The 27,102-nt window shown below is 41.4% G+C and overlaps 1 protein-coding gene and 1 pseudogene across 1 annotated transcript; one reads left to right on the forward strand and one right to left on the reverse strand.

The window, feature by feature from the left end:
• On the reverse strand, positions 1 to 26,446 carry SMIM13 (small integral membrane protein 13). Its single transcript, XM_047734207.1, has 2 exons — positions 25,940 to 26,446; positions 1 to 1,420 (listed from the first exon to the last, which is right to left on the reverse strand). The coding sequence occupies exons 1-2, from the start codon at positions 26,013 to 26,015 to the stop codon at positions 1,233 to 1,235; spliced, it is 264 nt and encodes an 87-aa protein (XP_047590163.1). The 5' UTR covers positions 26,016 to 26,446; the 3' UTR covers positions 1 to 1,232.
• Positions 11,000 to 11,267, forward strand: LOC125102738 (U6 snRNA-associated Sm-like protein LSm5; annotated as a pseudogene).
• Positions 26,447 to 27,102: the final 656 nt, after the last annotated feature.

Genomic DNA, 27,102 nt, shown 5'->3' on the forward strand with positions numbered 1-27,102 from the left:
TGTGTAGAATGTTTATATTTATTGAAATGGTTTTTTAGAGTTAAGCAGATCTTTAACACATCAATCTTGTGCATACTGAAAGAAAGTGTGAAGTAAGTGGTTAGGTTGTAACTATAACCTCATATTCGGAGCCCAACTCTTCTGAATCACTTCTCAGACCACAGCCATCGACGTCCGCATTCTTCCACAGAACGGCGCTCTTGGTGTCACCGAGTGCACTGGGGACGTCGCGTTTCTTGAAAGAGTGCCTAACCCCCGTCTTCTGTTTAGTGTCAGCAGAAAGTCTGGGGCAAAACAATGTTTGATGCCTTAAAGATAACCCTGCTCGGCGCATGAACCGATCGCACCAGCCTCTTGTCGCTTTGAACTTTGTTTCGTCTACCCCCAGGGTTCTGGCAATTTCTCCTGCCTTCAATCGCATTGCTTGGCGCGTGACGGGCAATCCTTTTGCACGCATCTCACTGACAAAACAGAGTACGGCTTCATCCACTTGTGGGTATCTTCCTTTCTTGGGTCCCGTAAAGCATTTTGTTGTCGCTTTACAAGAAAATATGGAATGGCGGTCATTCCTCCAGCGCCGGACGTTTGCTTCACTAATCCCGAACGTACGCCCCGCAGCTCTGTTTCCGTGCTTTTCTGCGTACACAATCACTTTTCGTTTCAATGCTGAATCATAGTGCAATCTTTTTGAAGACATCTTTAAATGCCAATTAAACCTGACACATTTGGTACCAACAATACCGTGACGATGCTGGGACAAACTGTTAGTAAGTTCACACACACACAGGCTGGGATAATCAATCACATCATGACCCTCTCCTGGTTCACAGTAATTATGAGATACATCCCAATTTCGGACAAGGTAAAATGTGAAAACAAAAACAAAAACACAACATACATTACAGAATCAATAAAATACGGTTTTTCAAGCATGTAATGTTTACCAGATACACACCAGTGCAAGATAATAAGCTGGGAGCCAGAGAGTAAGTATGCAGGTAGAAAGCTAGTAAAGCAAAAGATTACCTTTAAGATGAAGTCTGCAATGGTCTGACTTGGTTTTAATTCCCTTTATTTTCATATGGCTTACATAGAAATCTTTTTTTCTTTTAATTGGACTTAAAATCCAAGTAAAAATGTTCCATCTTTTACCAAACTGCATAGCCCAGTCCTTAAAGACAGAGGCTCTCCACTGCCTTTCATCCTTCACTGGTACAGGACTAGAGCGAGGGTCAGTGGCCTTCATCAGCAGGTGCCCTTCTTTGCCGAGCAGATCGGATCCTGTGAGAAGATGACGAAGTGTCTTCTTCCGTCTCAGAGCCCGACGGCTCGTGATCTCCCTCCTGAGATCCTGTATCTCCCACCAGTTCCCGCAGAAACTTGAATTTTGATAAAAATAGATGCCATACGAAATACCAACCTAGAAAGGGACAGAAACATTAAGAAAAATTAGTACACACACTATTATCAATGGAGGACATGCCAGTTAACTGGGTATGTGTCAGGGATATATTACAAAACAGTCTAGATAGTATCAACAAATGGGTGATTGTAAATGTATTTTTTACTTTTTTTTTTTTTTTTAACCATGGACAAAGCAGAAGAGTAGACTCTGACATTACACAAGAATGGCAACAAGTTTCTGCCTTCGAGGAATTTAGAACCCAAGCGTGGTCCATCTACATTAAAATTATGATGACAGTATGATATCTAGGTCCAAGTGTTTATTATATTAAAATCAAATCTCTGAGAGCACTTTATTGGGGGAAAAAAGATACTTTGCATTTCCCTGGGACAGTTATGTCTCAGTGCTAATACTTACTAAAAGAAAGTCCGATCTCACCGCAATGTGAAACCATTATGCGGCAGGGGTCAAGTACACTTCTCCAAGAGATTCTGTCAGAATCAAGCTATTCGTAAGTTTCTAGAAATAATACATTTTTCAAGGAAATTAATACATTTTCTTTACTTACATGATGAAAAAATAAAGCCAGAGCACCACTACCTGAAGTTCAAGATTTTTAAAAATACAGTATATTTTCAAGTCAGAGTCATTAAAAAGTTTGAACTCTCCTTAAAAATAAAAATTACTGACCATGTTTTGTTTGTTTTTGCAAGGAGTCTGAAGTTCACTACATTTCAGACACACACGAATAAGGATCAATCAATAAAATGAGTACACAGGATAAAACCTCTGAACCCATGACTAGTTGCTCTGAAATGTTAAGCGCCTATTAAAGCAAACAAAAGTAACCACTGTGACAAAGTTTTCCACGCTGGTGTTGCCTTCTACTTTCAACTCTCTAGTTTAATAGAAAAGCAATGGACCATTGCATGTTCTGAGGAGCAGCATTTTCCGAAGACAAAATCCAAGCAGCTTTTCTACCCCTGTATTACACCAGGTCACCCTGAATGACCACTTAAGGATGTTCTAATTCTACTTGTTTCTTTCTTGCAGTCTCTGAAGAGAAAAAAGAAAAAAGATCAACAGAAGCTCCTTGGTGTTAAAAGACTAAAACTTCAGGGGCTTAATGCGATTTCTCGAGGGTTTGCTTTCCCTGAAGCTTGAGCGCTGAATGCTAACTGAACCACACCGTTGAACTTTCGTCAACCATGTGAGTAATGCACTTCATTTCATCAAGTAGTATTTTCATAATATTCCAAGTCAGCACGCTCTCTTTTTCACCCACAACTCTTCGTAAAAGTGGGCACAGCGAATTAACAGAAAGAACTCCGGAGGCGTCAGGAGCCCCGGTACTAAGAGAAGATCACAAAGCTACATTGGGAACCAAATGAGAGGGGACCTACAGAGCTACGGCCCCTGGCAGTGAGTAAGCATTAGTAAGCTGTGCGGGTCCCTGGGCAGTGGGATCTGACATGGCTTCTATTTTGTTAATTATCTTTTCTTTTAATTGAGATCCAAGTCACATAGCAGAAAATTTGCTTTTAAAGGTTACAATTCAGTGGTTTTGAGTATATTCACAAGGCTGTACAAGCATCATCACGATCAAAGCCCAGAATATTTTCATCAACCCCAAAAGAAACCCCACATCACATCAGCAGTCACTCCCTCTATTTCCTCCTCCCCCACCCCTGGCATCCAGTAACAGAACGGTCTCTATGGATTTGTCTATTCCGGGCATTTCCCATCACAGCATGTCACCTTCTGGGTCTGGCTCCATCCACTTGACCTATACTTTCAAGGTTCATCATCCATGTCACAGGTATCACTTCATCCCTTTTTATCACAGAAAAATATCCCATTGCACGGACACATCACATGTGGTTTAACCATTCAGCAGTGAAGGGCCATTGGGGTAGCTTCTCCTTTGGGGCTGGTATAAAAGAAAACAGCTTCTGCTGTTTGGCTGCAATGACCATTTGTGTACAAGTTTTTGAAGAGACAGATTTTCATTTCTCTTGGGTATATCCCTAGGAGGACAACTGCTGGATCACGTGGTAACTTGATGCTTAACCACTTGAGAAATTGCTGAACTGTTTTCCAAAGCAGCTGCACCACTCCACATCCTAACATCTGGAGCTGCACGAGGCTCCAGTTTCCCTCATCCTCACCAACTCTCTCCATTGTCCACCTTTCCGGTGACAGTCATCTGAATGGGTCTAGCACTGTGGCTTTTCTTTGCATTTCCCTCGTGACTAAAGATGGTGAGCATCTTTTCACATGTTGACTGTCTACTTATATATCCTCTTTGGAGAATTATCTATCCCAGGGGCACCTGGGTGGCTCAGTGGATTGAGCCTCTGCCTCGGCTCAGGTCATGATCTCAGGTTCCTGGGATGAGCCCCAAATCAGGCTCTCTGCTCAGCGGGAGCCTGCTTCCCCTTCTCTTTCTGCCTGCCTCTCTGCCTACTTGTGATCTCTCTCACTGTCAAATAAATAAAATCTTTTAAAAAAATACCTATTCCATTGCTTTGCCCATTTTTTATAGCAGGTTGTCTTTTTATTATTGAGTTGTAAAAGCACTTTATATATATATATTTTTTTTTTAAAGATTTTATCTATTTATTTGACAGAGATCGCAAGTAGGCAGAGAAGCAGGCAAGGGCGGGGAGGGGGGGCGAGGGAGGAAGCAAGCTCCCCGCCGAGCAAGAACCTGATGCGGGGCTCAATTCCAGGACCCTGAGACCACGACCTGAGCTGAAGGCAGAGGCTCAACCCACCAAGCCACCCAGGTGCCCCAAGCTCTTTATATATTTTTGATACTAGACCTTTATTAGATATATGATTTCCAAATATTTCCTTCCACTCTGGGTTGTCTTTTTCACTGTCTTGACAATATTATTTGAAGTATAAATGTTTTTAATTATGATGAAGCCTAATTTATCCTTTTTTTTTCTTTCATAAAACCCATCTCATCAATTTTTTCTTTGGCTGTTTCTACTTTTCGTGTCATATTTAGGGAACCACTGACTAATCTAAGGTCAAGAAGATTTACACCTATGTATTCTTCTAACAGTTTTATTTGTAGCTCTTATATTTAGGTCTGATCTATTTTAGCTAATTTTAGCATGAGAAGATTCAAATTCATTCTTCTGCATGTGGATATCAAGTTGTTCCAAAACCTTTTGTTGAAAGACTGCTCTTCTCTCCAATAAACTGTCTTGACACCTTTGTCAAAAATCAAATGACCTGGGCACCTGGGTGGCTCAGTCAGCTAAGCATCTACCTTTGGCTCAGGTCATAATCCTGAAGTCACGGGATGGAGTCCCACATGGTCTCCCTGTTCAGTGGGGAGTCTGCTTCTCCCTCTGTCCTTTACCATACTTGTGCTCTCAAATAAATAAATAAAATCTTTTAAAAAGTTTTAAAATCGAGAGTTAAAGTCTACCATCTTTGTTTTTTTCAAGACTGTTTTGGGTTTTCTGAGTCCCTTGCATTTTCATATAAATTTTAGAATTATACTGTGGATCTCTGCAAAAAAGGCTCGGTGAGAACTGATAGGGATTACAACTGAATCTGCAGATTAATGTGGGGACCCTGCACGGGGTTTTTTTGTTTTTTTTGTTTGTTTGTTTTTTTAAATACTTCCCTGTACTTACAAGATTTTTCCACAATAGACAAACATGACTTTGATAAATAAAAGAATCAGGAAAAACAAGTCAGAAACTAATAAGTAAGTCATGAATACTCTATAAACTTACATTGTTTTGAATATGGCTATGCCATTAATTGGCCTAAATTATTACAGCCAGCTGATTTCAACAAACAAGAATGAAAACCCTTAACTCAGGTGAGTTTTGACTCTCAAAAACGACAGTCTTGACCTCATAAAGAACAAACACTCCAACTGTGGCTACAAGGTGTGAAATGACCGTAAAGAAAAGTAGGGAGGGGCACCTGGGTGGCTCAGTGGGTTAAAGCCTCTGCCTCTGGCTCAGGTCGAGATCCCAGGGTCCTGGGATTGAGCCCTGCATCGCATGGGGCTCTCTGCTTGGTGGGGAGCCTGCTTCCCTTCCTCTCTCTGCCTGCCTCTCTGCCTGCTTGTGATCTCTGTCCGTCAAATAAATAAATAAAATCTTAAAAAAAAAAAAAAGTAGGGAAGTACTCTTTTGACTAAAGAGACAATGGTGAAGGGCTGGGATGACTGGAGTCCCATCATAAAATTACTAGTGTGCCCCTGTGCTGATGGTTAAGAGAAAGCAAAGTCTCCTAGCACTGAAATCTACACAATAAGGAACTCATAAGGACACCTGTTGCAGTCCGTTTGGGACGGTACAAAAGCATTCAGCTAGATCACAAACTCTCTCAATGTTAATGAAACAAAAAAAAATTTTTTTTTTTTAAATCACTGCCAACAACCTATACAAGGGATTCAATCTCAAATCAAAATTCGGAATGTGGTTGCCAATGAGATGCTTGAGTTCAGAGCAGTTAAATCAGGCTACTACTACCTCCACACTCACACTGCCTCCCCCAACCCCCCACACAGCGCTAAACCACTCCTTTTCGCACCTCTCATTTGTCTCCCCAAACCTGGGATAAGAAAACTTTAAAGGCATGCTAATCCCCCGCCCCACCATTCTGAACTATCAGGTATTAGGATATGAAAGGGCTGGGAGTGGAAGGGGAGCATGTGGGCTGTCACACTGCTTCCACAAAACATCATGAAACAGAGAATTCCCCTGACTGAGATACAGAGTTCATCTGCTGGGCAGCCAAAAAGAACAAATATTCACCGTGCTTGTTTTTTATGGACTTAGTGTAATGACAGGGTAGGAATGCAAAGCTAAAAGATAAATTGTAGTGTTGATAAGAACTGCAGTGGTATTTACTAACCTGAGGGAAGTTCAACAAGTTGTTCTCCAAGTAAAATGACTTAAGTTCTAACAGAGCTATAATTTTTCCGAGACAGATGGCAGAAGGAAGTGGGAAAAGGGAGTTCCCATATCACAGTACCTACATTAGTAAGATGTCATGCTTCTACAAAGAGTATTACTAGTCTGAACAAAGGATGATTCTAAACACTCCAGGCAGTTTGATTAAAAAAAAAATTTACACATATGCTCACTTATTTTAGAAAAAGAACCATTATTAAAAACCCAATAGGTATATGCCCAAGGAAACCACGATAGTGCCAGATAAAGCTGCTAGTAAGACAGTTACTACGATGATTATACATTTTTTAACTCTGGGACAGGTACTGAAAGGAAATGCTTTGCACTTAACATTTAATGGTCAAATTTCATTCAGTTTAACGAAACTGTCCATTCACATACTTCCGGTAGCTACTCTATTCATCTATAGTATTTAAGTTATACTGGTCTTATGATAAAAACAAAGTAGAAAGTCATATACATGGTTCGTAACAGAAACCTTGACTTATCTTCACCAAAGAGAGGGAATTTACTGTTTGCTTATAGGAGAGTAAGCTTTACAGACTACATGGAGTACAACTACAGGTTGCTACAACTAAGAGAAGGCTGTTGTGAACCGATGTCATTCTCACAGCAGTATCTGTTTCTCTCCACACACTTGCTTCACTTTCTTCTGCTTCCCCTGCACATAGCTGCTTCTTCCCTGTTCTATGAAAGGCTTTTCAGTTCATAGCCTTAAAAAAAAACAAAACAAACAAAAAAACCCCAAAACCTGGACATCCATCCCAACTTGGGTCTAGTGTCAGACCCAGGCCCAGCGTCAGGGTGCATCACCTGTGTTAGGGATCGCAAGCATGGCTCCAGAGAGCTGGAATGCGATCTTAGAGACTGCAGGGGAGTGGACAGGAGAGCCTACAGAAACAACCCAGGAAAGCGGTCTCCTCTACTTTTTTTTTTTTTTTTAGCAACAGTCCTGGAGGATGGTTCCCACGAATGAGTCACTCAGAAACAAAACATCCCTGAGCTAGGCAGGCAATTCCTCTGTTGGATAAACTCTTCAATCTTCTTGCCTTGATTCCTTCAAAACCACAACACAGTGTAACCTTTAATGAATGTCCACACTGCAAGAGGTCCTGACCTCCTGAACTAAGAACTATTTCCAGGGGGATGGGGGGTGAGGTGAGATCAGAGGAGGCTGGGAGTCACAGTCTCCCTTTTAGGGTAAAGAACACAAATAAATGTAAGGCCAGTTCAAAAGTATTTATTATCCAATGGAATGACCCTAAAGATATGTAATTACCACTTTACAACCATTTACAACAAAATCACTCCAACTGGCTACTCAACATAGTCTACTAGAAAGCTTTGAGGAGTACAACTCTAACTTCCCCTGTAACTAGACCAGCTCAATTCGGACTCTGGCCCCAAGTGAGCAACTTCTACCAGGTATGTGTATGTATCTTTGTGGGTCAGTGGGATGAATGAAAAGAATAATAATCACTAAAAAAGCTACCTTTTACTGAAAAGGTCTTACCCCTGTACCCTGCATGCCTACAGCCGACAATAACTGTTGGGAAGTAGAGCTCATACAGTTCCTCCCACTGAGATCAGATACAAAAACAAGAGAAAGGGCTTACCTGACGTTCCTCTACGGGATGTGTGTCTCCTACCTCGTCCTAGGATTTAGTAAGAAAGCAATGGGAAGGAGGAAGTGGGAGAAATGGGGAGAGGAAAACTGTTCACAATTATATGTATACAGAATCAGAAATTTACACTGACTGATGAAAGCAGCCCTGCAGTTTTCCACAGTTTAAAAGGCAAGTGAGTGCCTTGCTCCAGTCTCACAGTGGTAAGCACCGTATGTCAGAAACGCTGGCTGGCAACAGAGGGTGTATATTCTGGGATAAGCGAAGGAGCATTCACTTGTGTGTGCCAATAACGAAGCATTAGTTCAAAGGATGAGTTTCATGAAACACACTGTACATTGTTTTTCTCTGCACGATAAAGGTGCTGGCAGTGGAAGGGTAGTGATAGCAAGATGAACCCGAGAGATGAACCAACACCATCAACACAACCCAAACCCAAGGGACAGCTGTAATTACAGAGCTCTCAGTTTGCAAAGTGCTTTTCTATTCAACAGCTCCTGTAATCCTCCCAACGCCCTCTGAATTAATGAGACAGGAATCATTATCACCAATTTCTAGATAAGAAAATAAAGGCTCAAAGTGACTCAGCCATTGAAGAAGGCCAGCTAGGTAAGAGAGCAACAAATTTTAAGTGGATCTAATTTCTCAGATCTTCATGGTAGAATTATGGCTAAAACCTAAAACTCTAAGTAGACTGAGAATTTGACTTCACTCCCCAAGATCTTCTTGGGTCAAAAGCCCAGCTACAGTCTAAGCACAAATATCTGTCTTTGGGGCCTCATTCCAATGGAGTTACATAATCCCACCTTCATAACGGCACCTAAGTGGTTAACTAACTGCCTCCATACCAATGTACAAAGCTCTTTTCCATTTTCAATCCTCTGATTTTTATTTTTCTCTCAAGGCAGCTAAGGCTCACTTCCAAGATAATTTATCCAAGGCCACAGACAAGGCGAAGTAAAAATAGAGCCATGCTCCTCTTGCCACGATATCCCCTCTACTGCATGCCCCTTTCGTAATGACACACTGGGCAACACTGGATGATGAGCCCCTGGAGATACCATTACCGAATCAACACGCTGCACTGTAACACACCTCCACATCCAAAACTCTCTGATCCACAAACAGGACATTTTTTAAGTTGCCTTTTATTTTTATTTTTTTTTAAAGATTTATTTATTTATTTATTTGCCAGAGAGAGAGAGAGAGGGAGAGAGAGCAAGCACAGGCAGACAGAATGGCAGGCAGAGGCAGAGGGAGAAGCAGGCTCCCTGATGAGCAAGGAGCCCGATGTGGGACTCGATCCCAGGACGCTGGGATCATGACCTGAGCCGAAGGCAGCTGCTTAACCAACTGAGCCACCCAGGCGTCCCTTTAAGTTGCCTTTTAAAACCTCTTCTCTATTTTCTTCTCTCTTGGTGACCACAACGCACCCACAGATCAAAATGTTACCTCTATGACAAATGATAACCCCATCTTCCCTCCATACCTCCCACCTTTCTTGAACCCCAGACAGGAATTGGCTTGGTTGGCTTGAAGACACCTTTACAAAGTATATATATCCCGCAGCTCCTTTGATTTTCAAATTTCTGTTATGGGTATTACATCCTCTCCCCATCTCTCTGGTGAGAAACAGTTCCTTTTCAGCACACTGCTCCCTCCTCTCCCTTACTGCTAAAGATTCTACCTCAATAAGCCCTCTCCCATCTGTTCCCTTCTCTACATTCCCAATGCCATTCTCTAGCCTACACCAAATCCTTACCATCTGCCGACTGGGTCATCAGCATGATGGCTGGCAGCTCACATGCAGGCTGGAGCCATGAATCCCAACTCAGCAACTCACCTGCACCTTGAGCCAGTTAACCTCCATGTGCCTCAGTTTCCTCCTGCATTAAATGGAGATAATAGTACCCACTCTCAAAGGGTGACACTGAAGAGAATGCATGGCATGTTAAGAAACACATATCAAATGTTACCCACTGTCACTGTCTCCTAGGTTCCAGTCCCTTCCTCTCCCGGGCTCACTACAGACACAAGGCTACTACCACCGTTACTAAGAATTTTGAACGTCATTTGTACAGAACTTCTATACCTTTCTACTGCACTCTCTTCAGTATAATGTTGTCTTGGGCGACTGCTTTAGCACTTCACACTCACTTCCACCCTTCACTGCATTAATAACTGTCTCCCATTCCCCCCAAGACACAAGTTTCTGAAGACAAGGAAATGTATGGTTTATCAATGTCTTCCACTTTGTTCCCTATGTCTTCAACAGTACCTGGCACAGAGGAGACACTCAAATCAACCAACCTCCATGGTCTCAGCCCCCCAACACACAGACAAAACTACCCATGAACTTAAGGGTATAATGACTTTCACCAATTAACCCATTTCCGAGCCTGACGATGCCTGCTACATAATATAGTTATAAATGGAGAGAACCGCTTTAAGACACCAATAAGCAGCCTTATCAACCAAGCTGACCTGACACATACATTCTATTCAATAACTATATAAGAATCATTCAAGTGTACATAGAACATTTACCAAAATATACCATTCATCAGTCTCATTAACTTTAAGGGTAAACCTTATTTTTTTATACAAAATATATTTTCTGACCACAACAAAATTAAACTAGAAATTGATGACAAAATAGTATTGGGGAAAAAACTCAAATATTCAAAGTTTAAACAACATACTCCTAAATAATCCATTCCAAAGAGAAATCACAAGTGAAACTAAAAAATAGTTTGAACCGAATCTTTTTTTTTTAATTTAAATTCAGGTTAGTCAAAATATAGTGTAGTAGTATTGATTTCAGGAATAGAATTTAGCGATTCATCACTTACATACAACACCTCGTGCTCATCACAACAAATGTCCTCCTTAATGCCCATCACCTAAATAGCCCATCCCCCCACATAGCCCATCCCCCCATCCAGGACTCCTCTCCCCCACCCCCGGAAAATTTTTTTTTTAGATCAAAAGCAATACCCGTGACTTCCGGCATAGCCATGGCAGCTAACACTACCACTTAACCCATTGCAACTGCTGCCTCTAAAGCTTGTGGACAAAAGTATAGGATGAAGAATTCACTGTGATGTAAAGTGACAAAGAAATGGTTGGCACTCTTGGGATTTGAGGACTTTGTCAATATGGTACTGGAGGATGTCACTGAGTGAAATCACACCAGAAGGAAGAAGGATCACTAAATTAGATCAAATTCTGCTAAATGGAAATAATACAACAATGCTGGTTCCTAGAGAAGGTCCTGAAGTATGAATGGATTTCCTGGACTTACTCTGTTTTGTCCTATAATAACAAAATAGAAAAATTTTTTTTAACCTTTTACTGTTTGGATTCTATAAAGCTAAGTTTCACGTTAAAGGGAAATATTTTGAAGATGCATTTGTAAATGCCCATTTTTGTAAATTAAACACTATTATCTTGGAAAAAGAAGAACAGTTTGTTCTTTGAAGACTAAAATAAAAATGTTTTGGGTTAAAAAAAACGTAAAATAACAAAAACAATATCCACAAAGAAATTTATTAACTATTTTTTTTAAATGGCCTAAAATCAATATCCTAAGCTTCTACCATGAGAAACTAGAGAAGTACAAATTACACTCAGAATAAGTAGAAGAAAATAAAGAGAAAAGCACGAAGCAATTAAATAGAATATGGACGAATAATAAAGGGGGAAAAAACACAAATCAAAGTTAATTCTTCAAAATGATCAGTAAAATGTATACACCTCCAGCCAAACTGATCATGTGGGGGAAAAAAAAAAAAGGACACACAAATAAGGAATGAAAAGGAAGACATCACCATAGATCCCACAGATATTAAAAGGGTAATGAGAATATTATAAACTTGATTCTTAAAAATTACACAATTCAGATTAGAGTGCTTGAAAAGCACAAACTATGAAAACTCACAAAGAAACAGATAACTAGAACAGCCCAGTATCTAGCAAAGAAATTCAATGTGTACTTAATAAAAGAAAAGTCCTGGCCCAGATTAATTCTACCAAACATTTAAGAAAGAAATCATACAAACTGTGGCAGATATAGCTTAGTAACCTCAATGAACCAAGCCATGTGTACCTTTTGTGTGACCTTTTCCGTGAGTGTAGACGGAACCTGTGATCTACTTCCAACCAACAGAATAAAGCAAGGGTGATGGGGCAGGTTATGTGATAAACGTAAAAGGATTTTGCAGATACAATTAAGGTCTCCATCAGTTGATTCTGAGTTACTGAAACCAGAAATTACATTAGATAGACCCAACTTAATTAAGCATAAATCTTTAAAAGAGAGACCGAGACCTTCCTTGGTATCACAGAGATTCTCCTGTTGACTTTATAAAGCAAGCCACTCTAAGTGCTACAGTCAGTCACAAGGAACTGAATTCTGTCAGTAGTCCTCTAAGAGACAGGCTAACACTCTGAATGCACTTGTGAGATGGAGAACAGGGGACCCAGCTTAAGCCATATCCAGACTCTCAACCTGCAGAAACTGAGCTAATAATTATATGTTGTCATAAACTGCTAAGTTTGTGGTAATTTGTTATGCAGCAACAGAAAACTAATATCCTAATTCTGAGCAAACTCTTCCAAGAAATAAAAGAGGAACACTTCCCAACTCAATGATTAGGTCTTACATGACCTTTATGACAAAACCAGATAAAGGCATTTAAGAAAGCTACTAATATTCCTCATGAATGTAAATGGGAAAACCTTACATTTTTAGTAAATCAAATACTGCAATATATGTAAAGCGTAACCCATCAATATATAAAAAGGGTTTATCTGAGGAATGTTGTAACATTCAAAATTCAATGTAATACACCATACAAACAGACTTAGAGAAAAACACCATGATCATTTCAATGCAGAAAAAACATGTGAAAAGAAATCCAACATCCACTGCTAATTTTTAAAAAAATTTCAAAGTAAGAAGGAAAGTTTCCTTTTCTGACCTGATAAAGAATATCTACAAACTACAGCTAACATTAAACTGAACAGTGAGAGACTGTTTCTCTACAAAAGATCTAGGAGAAAGATCTCCTCTCACCCACTTCTTTCAATGAGGCAAAAACTAAAAGATATAGACACTGAAAGGAAGAGGTAAAACAATCTTCATTTGCAGTTGGTATAAACCCCTGGGTAGAAAATTCTATGGAATTTACAAAAAAATAAAGGTCATAAGTGAATTTTGCAGTTTTGTAGAATATACTGCCAATACACAAAAGTCATCTGTATTTCTACGTATTTACAGCAAACATTAAGTGAGTACCACGTACAACAGCATCAAAACTATGAAACCTTTGCAGTTAAATTTGACAAAATTAGTGCAAGAACTGTGTTATATACTGAAATACATAAAATGTTGCTGAGAAAAATTAAAGTCCTAAGAAAAAAAAAATAAATAAAAATAAAGAGATACAACACGGCCATGGATTGTAAGATTAACATGTCTATTCTCTCCACTTCAATAGATCTATTTTAACAAGCTGATTCTAAAGCTCATAAGGAAATGCAAAGGATCTAAAACAGTGAACATTTTGAAGACAATAACACTGCATAACCTACACAATTGGCATAAAGATATATATATGTCAGTGGAAAAGAACAGTCCAGAAATAAACCCATGTAGAGATGATCAAATGATTTCCAACAATTGCCTTTTCAATAAACGATGCTAAAACACCCTTATGTAAAAAGAACCCTGATCCTTAAGCTATACCAAACACAAAAAATTACTTCAAAGAAAGTATCTACAACACATATATCTGATAGAAGACTGTACCCAAAATAAATAAGAACTGTTACAACTTGATAATAAAAAGACAATGCAATTTCTTAAGCGGGCAAAGAATTTAAACAGACACTTGACAACATGGCTGTTGGCAATGGAAAATAGTTGGCAATTTCTTATAAATTTACCCAAGAGAAATGAGAACATATATCCCCACCAAGACTTGTAAAGGAATGCTAACAATAGCAGTAATACTTGTAACAGCCCCAAACTGAAAACCCTAACATCCACCAGTAAGCAGCTGGATTAACAAACTGTGTATACCCATCCAATGGGATATTAACCATCAATTAAAAAAAAATGAATCACTGATATATACAACAATACAGATAGATTTCAAGAGCATTATGCTAAGTGAAAGAACTCAAACACAAAAGACTTGCTGCATGATTCCATTCACATTAAATTCTAGAAGAGGCAAAATTATGGTTATGGAGAGCAGGGCAACTGTTGCAAGGAGCTTGAGGATGGACTGCAAAAGGACATGAGGGAATCTTCTGGAGTGCTCAAAATGTTCTGTTATCTCGACTGTGGTGCTGGTCACACCACTGCATATACTTGCTTAAACTTATCAAATTTGTACTTTCTCTCCACACTTTTCTGTGATGAACACATTTTACCTTATTCTCTCGTTATCTTTGAAATGTATATTATCCATATTGAATTAAGGACAGCTTCTATTTCTAAGACCAGATTTAATCTTTGAAAAACTATTTTCCACACACCAGTTAATTCTTATTTCTTCACTTGTACCTGAATGTGAGCTACATAAGCAGAAACAGATCAATCTTCAGTATTCCCAGGTTCTATCACTTGCATTTGTCTGCAGGCTGAAATTAAGAGGTTGCGCGTGCTGCTCAAGTCACACAGCTAGTAAGGGGCAGCGCTGGCAGTCTGTAAAGCTAGATCAGCCAGAGTGCAGCTCTGGTCACTAACTCCCTGACCCTGTTTGGCACAGCAGGAACCCTGAACCGGGCACTCAACAAGGCCTGCAAATCTCAGTCTGTCCACAGTCTGGTAAGCCACGTTGAACTAGGGAGCACAGCCTCCCCCTGGAGGAGGGGGAATCTGCACACCAAGACAACTACTTCTCTCTCATGTAGGCCCACATGGATGCTCTCCTGTGATTTAAAGACTTCAATATCCTATGCTCTGCAGACACAGGGGCAGGCAGAGCAGACAGAAATGGCAGGCGTTGCTGGGTCAGGCTACAGTCTGTCCAACACCACTCCCAGCCCCAACACAGTTACCTCCTTGTTTCAAACTCTGATCAACCTTAAGACCAACCTACCTGGTTTCCTTGCTTCTAGCCTCCCACTCTTCACACTGTATGAAGGTGAGCGTACAAAATTCTAAGTTCCTGATAAAAACTCTTAGCTCCCCACTGCCTATCAGAAAGCATAAATTCTGCAGGAGATGCGTATAAAATGCTACAACCTGTGTACTTCCTGCCTCCATCTGTAACCTCATCTTAGCCAATTCTCCAAGGACCAAAAATTCATTCATCTGAATATTCAAGCAGCACCTACTATGTTCCAAATACCAATCTCACTGAAACGTATTTGCCCCTTAAGTTAGAATTCTAGGCAAAAATAAAGCATTGTAAGGGGAAAGGGAGCAGATATATGGGAGGCTTGTGTCTTACAGAGAGGTCAGGGAAGCCTCAAAGACAACTGGAATGGCCGTGACAAAGTTGCCATTTACGGAGTTGGAGAAGGCTCCTAGATCAAGAATGTGGCTTTAGATACGTTTATTATACTTATTCTTCAAGAGTGTTTATAACCCCATCTCCAGACCCTCTCCCTCCCTGGAGGTCAGGGGATGGAGCTGAAACTTCTTATTCTTTAATCCCGTTTAGTCTTTTTAGTGACTAGCCCCAATCCTCAAACCACCTAGGGGCCCCACCCTGAGCCACAGCCTGAGCAGAAATCCAGGCACGGTCGGAAGAGGCTTGCTATGAATAACAGAAGACGCTACTATCACTCAGTAAATTCTTTTTTTTTTTAAAGATTTTATTTTTATTATTTTTTTAAGATTTTATTTATTTATTTGTTAGAGAGAGAGAGAGCATGAGCACAGGCAGACAGAGTGGTAGGCAGAGGCAGAGGGAGAAGCAGGCTCCCTGCTGAGCAAGGAGCCCGATGTGGGACTCGATCCCAGGACGCTGGGATCATGACCTGAGCCCAAGACAGCCGCTTAACCAACTGAGCCACCCAGGTGTCCCTTAAAGATTTTATTTATTTGACAGAGATCACAAGTAGACAGAGAGGCAGACAGAGAGAGAGAGAGAGAGAGAGGGAAGCAGGCTCCCTGCTGAGCAGAGAGCCCCATGTGGGGCTTGATCCCAGGACCCTGGGATCATGATCCAAGCTGAAGACAGAGGCTTAACCCACTGAACCACCCAGGTGCCCCTCACTCAGTAAATTCTAAGGGTTTGGGGAACTTTTTGCCAGAGACCAGGGACAAAGACCAAATATAGCATTATCCCACTGAGATGAAATCAGTATTTGATGATTGCTCCTGAAGCTATGGGCAAAGAAAGTTTGTTTCTGTTTAAAATAAAGGTAATTGAATCATAAAAGCCATATGCAAAAAGTTCACAGCGAATATCATTCTCAATGGGGAAAAACTGAGAGCTTTCTTTTAAGGTCAGGAACACAACAGGGAGGCCCGCTTTCACCACTGTTGTTCAACATAGTACTGGAAGTCCTAGCCTCAGCAATTAGACAACAAAAAGAAAACGATCTGAATAGGCAAAGAAGTCAAACAGATGACAGGATACTCTACCTGGAAAATCCAAAAGACTCCACCCCAAAATTGTTAGAACTCATACAGGAATTCAGCAAAGTGTCAGGATACATAATCAATGCATAGAAATTAGTTGCATTTATATACACAAAGGAGAAAGAAGAAAAATTTAAGAGTTGATCCCATTTACAATTGCACCCAAAACCATAAGATACCAATGAATAAACCTAACCAAAGAGGCAAAGAATCTGTACTCAGAAAACTATAGAGCACTCATGAAAGAAACTGAGGAAGACAAAGAAATGGAAAAACATTTCATGCTCATGGATTGGAAGAACATTGTTAAAATATCTATGCTACCTAGAACAATCTACACGTTAATGCAATCCCTATCAAAATACTATCAACTTTTTTCACAGAGCTGGAACAAATAATCCTTAAATTTATATGGAACCAGAAAGGACCCCAAATAGCCAAAGGAATGTTGAAAAAGAAAAAACCAGTGGAATCACAATTCTAGACTTCAAGCTCTATTACAAAGTTGTCATCATCAAGACAGCAAGGTAAATGGCACAAAAACAGACACACAGATCAATGGAACAGAATAGAGAACCCAGAAATGGACCCTCAACTCTACGGTCAACTCACCTTCGACAAAGCAGGAAAGAGTATCCAATGAATCCAAAAGAAACAGTCTTTTCAACAAATGATGTTGGTAAAATTGGACAGCCACATGCAGAAGAGCGAAACTGGACCATTTCTTTATACCATACACAAAAAGAGACTCAAAATGGTTGAAAGACACAAATGTGAGAGATAGGAATCCATCAAAATCCTAGAGGAGAACACAGGCAGCAACCTGTGTGACTTTGGACACCAACTTCTTGCTAGACAGGTCTCCAAAGCCAAGGGAAACAAAGGCAAAAAAAAAAACTATAGGACTTAATCAATATAAAAAACTTTTGCACAGCAAAGGAAACAATCAACAAAACCAAAGACATCAACAGAATGGGAGAAGATATCTGCAAATGTCTTAACAGATAAAGGGCTAGTATCCAAAATCTATAAAGAATTTATCAAACACCCAAAGAACAAATAATCCAATTAAGAAATTGGCAGAAGACAGGAACAGACATTTCTCCAAATACGTCCAAATGGCCAACACGCACATGAAAAAGTGCTCAACATCACTCATAAAACCACAATGAGATACACCTCACACCAGTCAGAATGGCTATAATTAACAAGACAGGAAACAAAAGACGTTGGCAAAGATGCAGAGAACGGAGAGCCCTCCTAGGCTGTTGGCGGGAATGCAAGCTATGGAGGTTCCTCAGAAAGTTGAAAATAGACCTACCCTACGACCCAGCAATTGCACTATGGGGTATTTACCCCAAAGATACATAGCAGCAATGTCCACAACAGCCAAACTACAGAAAGAGTCCAGAGGCCCATGGACAGATAAATGGGTAAAGAAGATGTGATAGATATATACATACATATCCATATATATACACATGTACGAACACAATGGAATACTACTCAGTAATCAAAAAAGTGAAATCTTGCCATTTGCAATAACGTGGATGGAACTAGAGGGTATTATGCTAAGTGAAATAAGTCAATCAGAGAAAGACAACTGTCATATGATCTCACTCATAGACGGAATTTAAGGAACGAAACAGGATCACAGAGGAAGGGAGGAAAAAAGACAAAATCAGAGAGGCAGACAAACCATAAGAAACTCTTAATCACAGAAAACAAACTGAGGGTTGCTGGAGGGGGTGGGGGGATAGGGTAACTGGGTGATGGACATTAGGGAGGGCACATGATGTAATGACACTGGGTATTACACGAGAGTGATGAATCACTGAACTCTACCTCTAAAACTAATACACTATACGTTAATTAACTGAATTTAAATTTAAAAATGATGGAAATTCATTTAAAAAAAGGAATATAATTACCAGGGAATGAATACACACATCTAACTTGATGAATTTTTCATAAAATACAGTATACCTACATTAGTAGGCTTTTCTTAGATTCTTATAAATTTGTTGTTGGAAGTAACTACTAAATTGTATCCTCTTCCAGGATTTGTGATTAAGTGGTAGAACCAGATTTTCCTTATCTTTGTATCTCAGAACCAAGCTTGTAAGAGATGCTCAAATATTTGGGGGAAGAATGGGTATATGATATATGGCCCAATAACTGGGAATGAATAAGAAGGTAAAACAATGCCCAAGATTTCACGCATAACCTAAAAACAAAGAGTTGTTTTAGGTAAAGATTCTGAGCTTCTCTGTGAAACAAGAAAAAGGAGTAGAGTCGTGTATGTGAAACTGGAGCTCAGAAGCCTAGGTTGTACTGAAGTTCCCATGTATGTACCTTCCTTACTGGAGTATAAGGTCCTCAAGAACATGAATTACACTTGTTAATTTCTGGGTACCCATGAGCACCGCCACAGCATCTGATCATGAGTGCACTGAGTAATATAAAAGTCATCCATCTTGAAACAAACTTGGTTTGTACCACACTTAAGACTTATTTGTAATTTGTAATGAGTATTGAATAATTTGTACTGAGGAATCTTTCTTTGTTCTTCCTTCAAATATGAGGACCTACTACATGCCAGGCACTACTCTAAAATCCAAGGACAGAGCAGTGAATTAGCCAAACAGGGTCCCTGTCTTCATGGAGCCCATACTCTGATGGGGGCAAAAACACATCAACAGCTCATTTCAGAAAGGGCTGAGTGCTCAGAAAACCAAGGGTCAGTAAGATAAAGAGTAACTGGATGAGTTGCCCTAGGTGGACAGGGTGGTTGATGTGAAACCCGACTGAAGAAGAACCAGTCACATGAACAGCCAGAGGAAGACAGGGCAAAGGCCCTGGAGAGTACAAGGCTGGCCTGTCAGTGGAACTACTAGAGTAGTTCATGGGGGGGGGAGGGGCATGGAGAAGCAGGAGGGACTCTATCACTCAGATCCTTGTAGCCACAGTAAGGATCTAGATTGTATTTCAAGGGAAATGGAGCCACTAGAGGATAGGTGTTAAGCAGGTTTAAAAGAGTGGTAAATGATCTAGCAGACCAAAGGAGACAGTCTGGATGGCAGGAAAAAAGGATAGCAACTGGAGCCAAAATCCAATCGAGAACTAAGGAAAGATCAGGATTTCAGGCAGGAAGAAAAGATTGAGAAAGGAAGAAAAAAGGATTGGCTGAAAGTCTATTTAACAAAACTGTCATGCGGGCAGCCAAGCTTATAATACCCGAAAATGAGAGGATTCCCCTCTGATAAGATGGAATAACACGGACATTTCCAGATAGAGGCCAACCTGCCGCCAGAATTGACACGGGAATTTATTACCATCTTTTACTCCCTCATCCATAAATGTGAATACAGAACAGAGCACTGGCCATTTGTAAGAATCTTGGCCTGGGTGGCTCAGTGGGTTAAAGCCTCTGCCTTTGGCTCAGGTCATGATCCCAGGGTCCTGGGATCGAGCCCCACATAGGGCTTTCTGCTCAGCAGGGAGCCTGCTTCCTCCTCTCTCACTCTCTGCCTGCCTCTCTGTCTACTTGTGATCTGTTAAATAAATAAATAAAATCTTTAAAAAAAAAAAAAAAAGAATCTTCAATCACAAAGAGTCCAAAGCAAAGAAAATAAGAAAATAAATGGAAGAAACAAAGCCAATTGCGCAGGGAGAAGAAAAACACCTTATTAAAAACTACAATGGACCCTTAAACAACACAGGTTTGAATTGTGTGGGTCCATTTACAGACAGAATTTCTTCAACAAATATAGTACAGTACTATAAATGTATTGTCTCTTCCTTATGACTTTCTTAGTAACATTTTCTTTTCCACTTTATTGCAAGAACACATTATATAATAGATATATAAAATTTGTGTTAACTCTGTTCTCAATAAGGCTTCCAGTCAACAGAAGACTATTAGTAGTTAAGTTTTTAAGAAGTCAAAAGTTATCCATAGATTTTTAACTGTGCAGGGGTGGGGTGGGGGGGTTGGCATCCCAACCCTCATGTTGTTGAAGGGTCAACTGTGTAACTAATACGGTCATAGAAACAACATATTACATAATGCAAAACAGATGCTGGCAAAGCAATCAGAAAACAAAGTTCTGAAATTAAAAACTGGATAAATAAAAACGTAAGAGAAGCTAAAACCCAAAACGTATGCCAGAAGGGAGAGGAGACATATGATAGAAAATAGGAGATAAACCTGTAATACTAGAGAAATCAGCCCATAAGGTCCAACCACCAACTAACGTTAAGTTTTTTTATGGGCGCAGGAAAACAGAAGGAAGAGAAATATACGAAGACATATCAGTATGATATTTCAGAATAGCAATGACAGAAAAAACTACCAGAAAGCATCTAGAAAGAGAATCAAGTTACTTATAAGGACAAAGAAAGAGAAGGCATTAGATTTCTTAAAATCAGGTCCAGGAAGTGATATCAGTGAAGTTATCATTTCTAAGTTCTGAATGAAAATTATCTACCACTTGAAACTTATTCAAATTATCAATCAAGTACAGAGGTAGATTTTTCTAGAAACTTTGACATCAGTAAAAGACATCTGACATCAATGAAAGACATTTTCAGGTAAACATTAGCTCAAAAAATCTTTCATGCTTTCTCCCTCGAAAGCTAACAGAAAATGTGCTCCTGCAAAACAAGATTATAAACTGAGCAAGATGATGAAATGAGATACCGAAAGCAGGGTCTGCAGCAGAGAAAGTGACGGGCAGGCCGAGAAGGAAGGAGAGCTCTAGGATTGGGCAGTGGAATGGGACCAGGGAATCAACAAGGGGCAAATACAAAAAAGTAATACCAGGTAAATTAAAAAGGAAACTGTTAACTTCAAGAGAAATGAAGAACCACATAAGTAAGTGTAGTCATGTTACACTACTTAACCAGCAGGGACTATTTGCACAGTTAAAATATAAATCTTGGGGCACCTGGGTGGTGCAGTTGGTTAACTGTCCGACTCTCAAGTTCATGATCTTAGGGTTGTGAGACAGTCTCACAAATGAGCTCCAAATGAGCATGGAGCCTGCTTAAGATTCTCTTTCCCTCTGCCCCTCCCCACCTCCTGAAAAAAAAAAAAGAAAAAAAAAAAGGTAAAATTTAAATCTTGACTCTCCAGTGAATCACAAGCTGTCATTACTTATGGCATGCAGGTAAAGAAGCGGGGACTCCACCACGGTTAATAAATAATGTCTAAAATTGCAAATCAAGAACTAGCTGTGAATAAATTATTTACGAATATGGAAGTAAATAGGTAGAGGAAACAGTGGAGGGGGGGACTGAAGGGAAGTACTTTATGCCTTTGCTACTGTTAACTTTTGAAATTTTCTTTCGTTAAAAACATTTGAGAAAACCCGGTCTTAATACAAGAGTCCAACTAATATGGAATATAGGTGAGGTTGGGTAGGGTGAGGTTCTGAGCTAAGGGCCAAAAAAGAACTCTTGGACGTCTCTGATGCAAAAAGATGGTTTTATTAAAACATAGACAGGACCTGAGGGCTGAGGGAGTTGCACTGGGGTTGTGAGGAGCAATTGATGATATACTCTGGGTTGGGGGAGGTAAGGAAAAAAGGCAGGTTTTCAAAAGAACTTTCATATGCTAAAAAAGACCTGCGAGATACCTGAGGCTTTGCCATTTTCAAGTTAAGCTTGTTTTCCCCTCTAGCAAGGTATTAACATTAAGATAGCTGGGAGCTTCCTGGAAGAATGTCACACACACCCTACGGCGGGGGACGGGTTGCAGAGTGTCAGCTTCTGCTTTGTCTTCAGCTAGCCTTCTGCTCCCTCATCATAAAGAAAAGAGGGGGTGTCAAAGGACACTAGTTAAGAAACCAAAGTAAGCCGGAGATGAGGATGGTAGTGGTGATCACAGACATGGAGAAGAGAACATATTTGACATTTCTTAAAGACATAAAACTGAAGACACTTCCAGATAGAGCTGGTATTTGTAAGGGAAAAAGGATGGGACCAAAGGAAAGGGCAAAACCAAAGACACCCACATCCTTGGGTGCTGGTAACATCTGTGACAGGAAGGGGGCAAAGGAGAAAACAGGGGACAGAAATCAAGAGTTCTGTTTTAGGGGTATAAAGTTTGAGATGCTTTTTATATCTCCAAGTGGGGCTATCAAGAAAAAACGGTTGATACATGCATGAGCCTGGGGTACAGGAGAAAAGTGAGAGCTGGAGATGTCAAATTGAGTCATTAGTTACAGTTAATATTTAAATCTCCAGGGCTGGATAAGATACCATGGGGAGAGAAGGGAAGGAAAGGGAATAGAAATATCTATTTGTATTATAATGTTACAGAAATATAATGGAAAATTATATCTCATGGAATAAGGGCAAGTACTAGTCCATAAAATTTTTATTTCAGAGACAGAAAGATGATAGCTAGATTGATAGATGTATAAATAAAGTTATATGTAATTTACATACTTAAGAATGTACTGGGAAAAATGTATTTCCTATCAAAGACTGTGGTCCAAAAACATTTAACAAAACGTTCTAGTGAGGGGCACCTGAGTGGCTCATTCGGTTAAGCGTCCGACCCTTGGTTTTGGCTTAGGTCTTGATCTCAGGGTCATGGGATCAAGCCCCATGTTGGGCTCCATGCTTGGTGCTGTCTGCTTCTCTCCCTCCCCTCTCACTTTCTCTCTCTCAAATAATTTTTTTTTTTTAAATAAATTCTAAGGGATGAGAAGCCAGGAAAAGATAAACAATTAAGCACTATGGGACTAAGGTTTTATTAGACAGTAATAAATTACCTTTTCCCAACCAAATGTAGCCCCCTCAAGGTCCTGGAAATCTTGCCTCCAAAATTCCTTAGAGACTTACCTATCCCTAACCCCTCCCAACTTCAAAGTATATGATGGAGCACCCTTCCTGACCCCAGTGCAGCTCTTTCTGCCCTCGGGTCCTGTCCCCGTGCTTTAATAGAATCACCTTTTTGCACCAAAGACATCTCAAGAATTCTTTCTTGGCTGTTGGCTTCGAACCCTAATGTCTTTCCTACATCAGGAAGATACTATGAAAACACAGTGTACAAAAGCCAAGAGAAATACTTCATAGAAGGAATGTTCACCTGTACAGAGTGAGTATGAGAGGCTAAATACAATTAGGACTAAGTGACCACAGACTTGGTAATATGGAGGCCAGTTGTTACTGACCTTGACAAGGGCCACTTCAGTGAATGGTCAGAGTGGAAAGCATTTTAGCATGGACGAGAGGCAAGAAAGTACACACAACCAATACACAAAAGAGAAAGAAAACCTCCTGAGAAACCTGAAAATTTGGAAGTCAGCACTGATTGTGTCAAAGAGCCAGTCAGTTCCACAATAAAGTAGGTAATGAGTTTCTCGGGGCAGGCCTGTGTCACAGGTTTCTAATCTCCAACCTGACTGTATTTGGACAGGGCTTTTAGAGCGTTAACTAAGGTTAAAAGAATTCATAAGGGTGAGGCCCTAATCCAATATGACTGGCACTCTTTTTAGAAAAGATTAGGGCACAGGCACACAGAAGAAAGACTACATAAGGACACAAGGACAAGACAGCCATCTTCAAGCCAAGGAGAGGCCTCAGAAGAAATTAACCCTGCTGACACCTTGCTCGATCTTGGACTTCTTGCCTCCAGAACTGTGGGGACATACATTTCTGTTGTTTGTATTTTGTTACGGCATCCTCGCAAACTAACACAATGCCCAAGATTCTCCAGTCTCAAGTCTAGTTGGAGCCTTCCCTCCACTCCCCATACCCCAGGTCCAACCCAGTCAAAACGTGAAACTACTCCATCATTAGCTCTCCCAACAAAACAGTGCTTGAATTACTTTCTTCATTAGGTCTGGACCACTCCAATCAAAATAAAATGTGTTTTACTTATCACACCTCACCTCTCATTCCACAATATTTTCTGAAACCCAAGGCAAGGCATTTTTAGAAAAATGAGTAAAATCAAAGTTAACTAGCTATTGGGAGCTGAGAGAACAAATAAGATGTTAAGTAGCAACGGGGAATTTGGGTGCCCCCAAAGACAGATTCGGCAAATATTCTATACAAGGTTCTGTATGGTCTACACGCCACCCAGATCCCCACCTCCAAGCAGCTCGCATCCTCCTTCCTCACAGGCAAACAAATCACACAGATCTGGTTTTCCTTACTTTCATCATCTTACATATCTACAATTAGCCCCAAATCCTGCCCTCACAAGCAGGAAACGGAGAAAGACGTTCAATTGTTTTATCATCAGAAAAGAAAGGCTGTTAACTCTGGTTCCTTCCTATGGCAAGAAAATTTAAAATACACATACAAGTATGTAAACACAAATATATATAATAAAATGCAACAGTAAATACAAATATATATAAAATGCTTTTGCGTAAGTGCACATATCTTTTCCAAACACAGCTGATACTGAGCAGTTAGTACATTAACCATGAAATGAATAAGCCCTACAGTATTTACTTTTATTTCTGACAAATTATTGCATCGAAGGCTGAACTAGCCTTCAATATATACTGGAATTATGAAAAATGAAACTCACTGACACCGGGTTCTCAATACTTCCCAAATTTTCACAATTCCCCAGTCACTCTGCTATGGGACTTGTGGTTATCAGTTACTGTATATAAAGAAATTAAGAAGGTCTAAAATTGTGCTAATATTACCCTGAAAAAGTTTTACATCCTCCCATCCCGAGAAAGAAAAAAAAAAAAAAATCACGGCAAACAAAATAGCACCATTTTTACCAGAGTTAGGTTACCTGACCCTGGAAGTTTAATATAGCCGGTGTTTTTTAAATTCTGCCTTGCCTAGACATTTCTGCCTGGAATTCAGTTTAAGCCTGAACTCGAAGTAAACAATTTCCCGGGCGCTTTCAACCCAACTCTGTCCCTACTCCTGATTAAGTGAAGGAAGGGAAACCTCTCATTATCATCAGGGTCAGAACCTCTGAAAAAGGAAAAGGAGTAACCAATCACTTCACCTTCTAATACAGGCCAAGGTTAAAATCTGGGCGGCCAGTGTTAAGAATGGCAATCAGGGGCAGACGCTGCCCGTGAAGCAGTCTCTGGCTGAACCCCGAGTCAGGATGCCCAGCCATGGATCCCGCTCCTTCCCTCTCCAGGATGCCGGCGGGCCTCTCCTGGGGAAGGGACACGTCTCCCCCGGCTCAGTCCTTAGAGCTAGATGGACAGCAGACGATTTTAATACACTTTTCCGTCCACGCCATTAAAAACAAAAACAACAACAACAAAAAAAAAAACAGAACAAGTGAGCACGCGAGTCGCGCTGGCGTGTGTACTGGCGTGTGGACGTGCCCCGCGGCGGATGCCCCACTCACCGCACACCATCAGCAGCAGCACGATCACCAGCGTGGCCACGAACACCACCAGGGTCAGCCCGATGTTGTGCCACATCTTGCGAGGAGGACGGCGGTCGGCGCCTGGCTTGCCGAGCCGCGGGCACGGGCGGGCCGGTGGCGCCTGCTGGGCTTCAGCGGAGGGCGCCGGGGGCTGCTGGGCGGCAAGGGCGGCGGGCGCCCCCTCGGCAGCGCCCCCAGGGGGCGGGATGGGGGCGGCGCGGGGGCTGTGCGGGGATGGAGGGGGCCCTCCTTCGCTCCCCGGCCCGCGGAGCGCGCAAGGCGCGACGTAGGGCGCCCCTACCCCCTCATCGCTCCGGGGAGCCGGGGACGCGTAGCCCGGAGACCCCGGCGACAGCCGGATGTGCTTCCATGGCGGACGCCGTGCGCTCGTGGACGGGAGAGAGGGCGAGCACAGGGACGCGCGGCGGCCACACGGCCCTCGTCGTCGTCCGCCCGGGACTGATGAGGATGGGAGGTGGGAGGCCCCTCAGCTCCCTAAGACAGCTGCTAACGTCTCCGGCGGCGGCCGCCGCAGTTTCTCGACCCCAGTCCCCTCCCCCAGCAGTAGCTCAGCACCGAGCACGCCCACCGCTCTCCTCCTCCGCGGCGCGGGGCTGGCTGGGAGATGAAGTGCAGAGCCCAGTGGAGACTACTGGAGGCCGCCCCGCGGGGACTACAACTCCCACAATGCAACGCCAAGTCGGACGCTTTGCTTCTCCCTCCCTGTGCCTTTGGTTTTTCTGGAGCCACAACCTCTGTCTACCGACTGCGGTTTGGTCTTCTCGGAACCCGCGTTAATTGGCTGACTGTGCTGCGCTGTGCGAAAGAGCCCTAGTGATTGCAACCATTAACCCACAGATGAAGTCGCTTTGTTCCACGATCGACGGAGCGCCAGGAGGCAAGAAAAGGGGAGGCAGCTGCCTGGAAAACTGGTTGCATGCGAACCTAGCCTATTGCTGGGGGTGCGTGTTGGTTGGATACTTGGGCTTTTGAGGAAATACTCACCTCCGTGCCAAAAAGGCGAGCCAGAGGCACGGAGTCTCCCTTTTCCTCCCGTAACAGATGATGGCCTGTGTTTTCATGAGTAATATATTTCAGAAATGATCCGCGAGGGACTTAAGTACATCTGCTTACCCCTTAAT

The sequence above is a fragment of the Lutra lutra genome, chromosome 6, assembly GCF_902655055.1.
Source record: "Lutra lutra chromosome 6, mLutLut1.2, whole genome shotgun sequence".
NCBI lineage: Eukaryota > Metazoa > Chordata > Mammalia > Carnivora > Mustelidae > Lutra > Lutra lutra.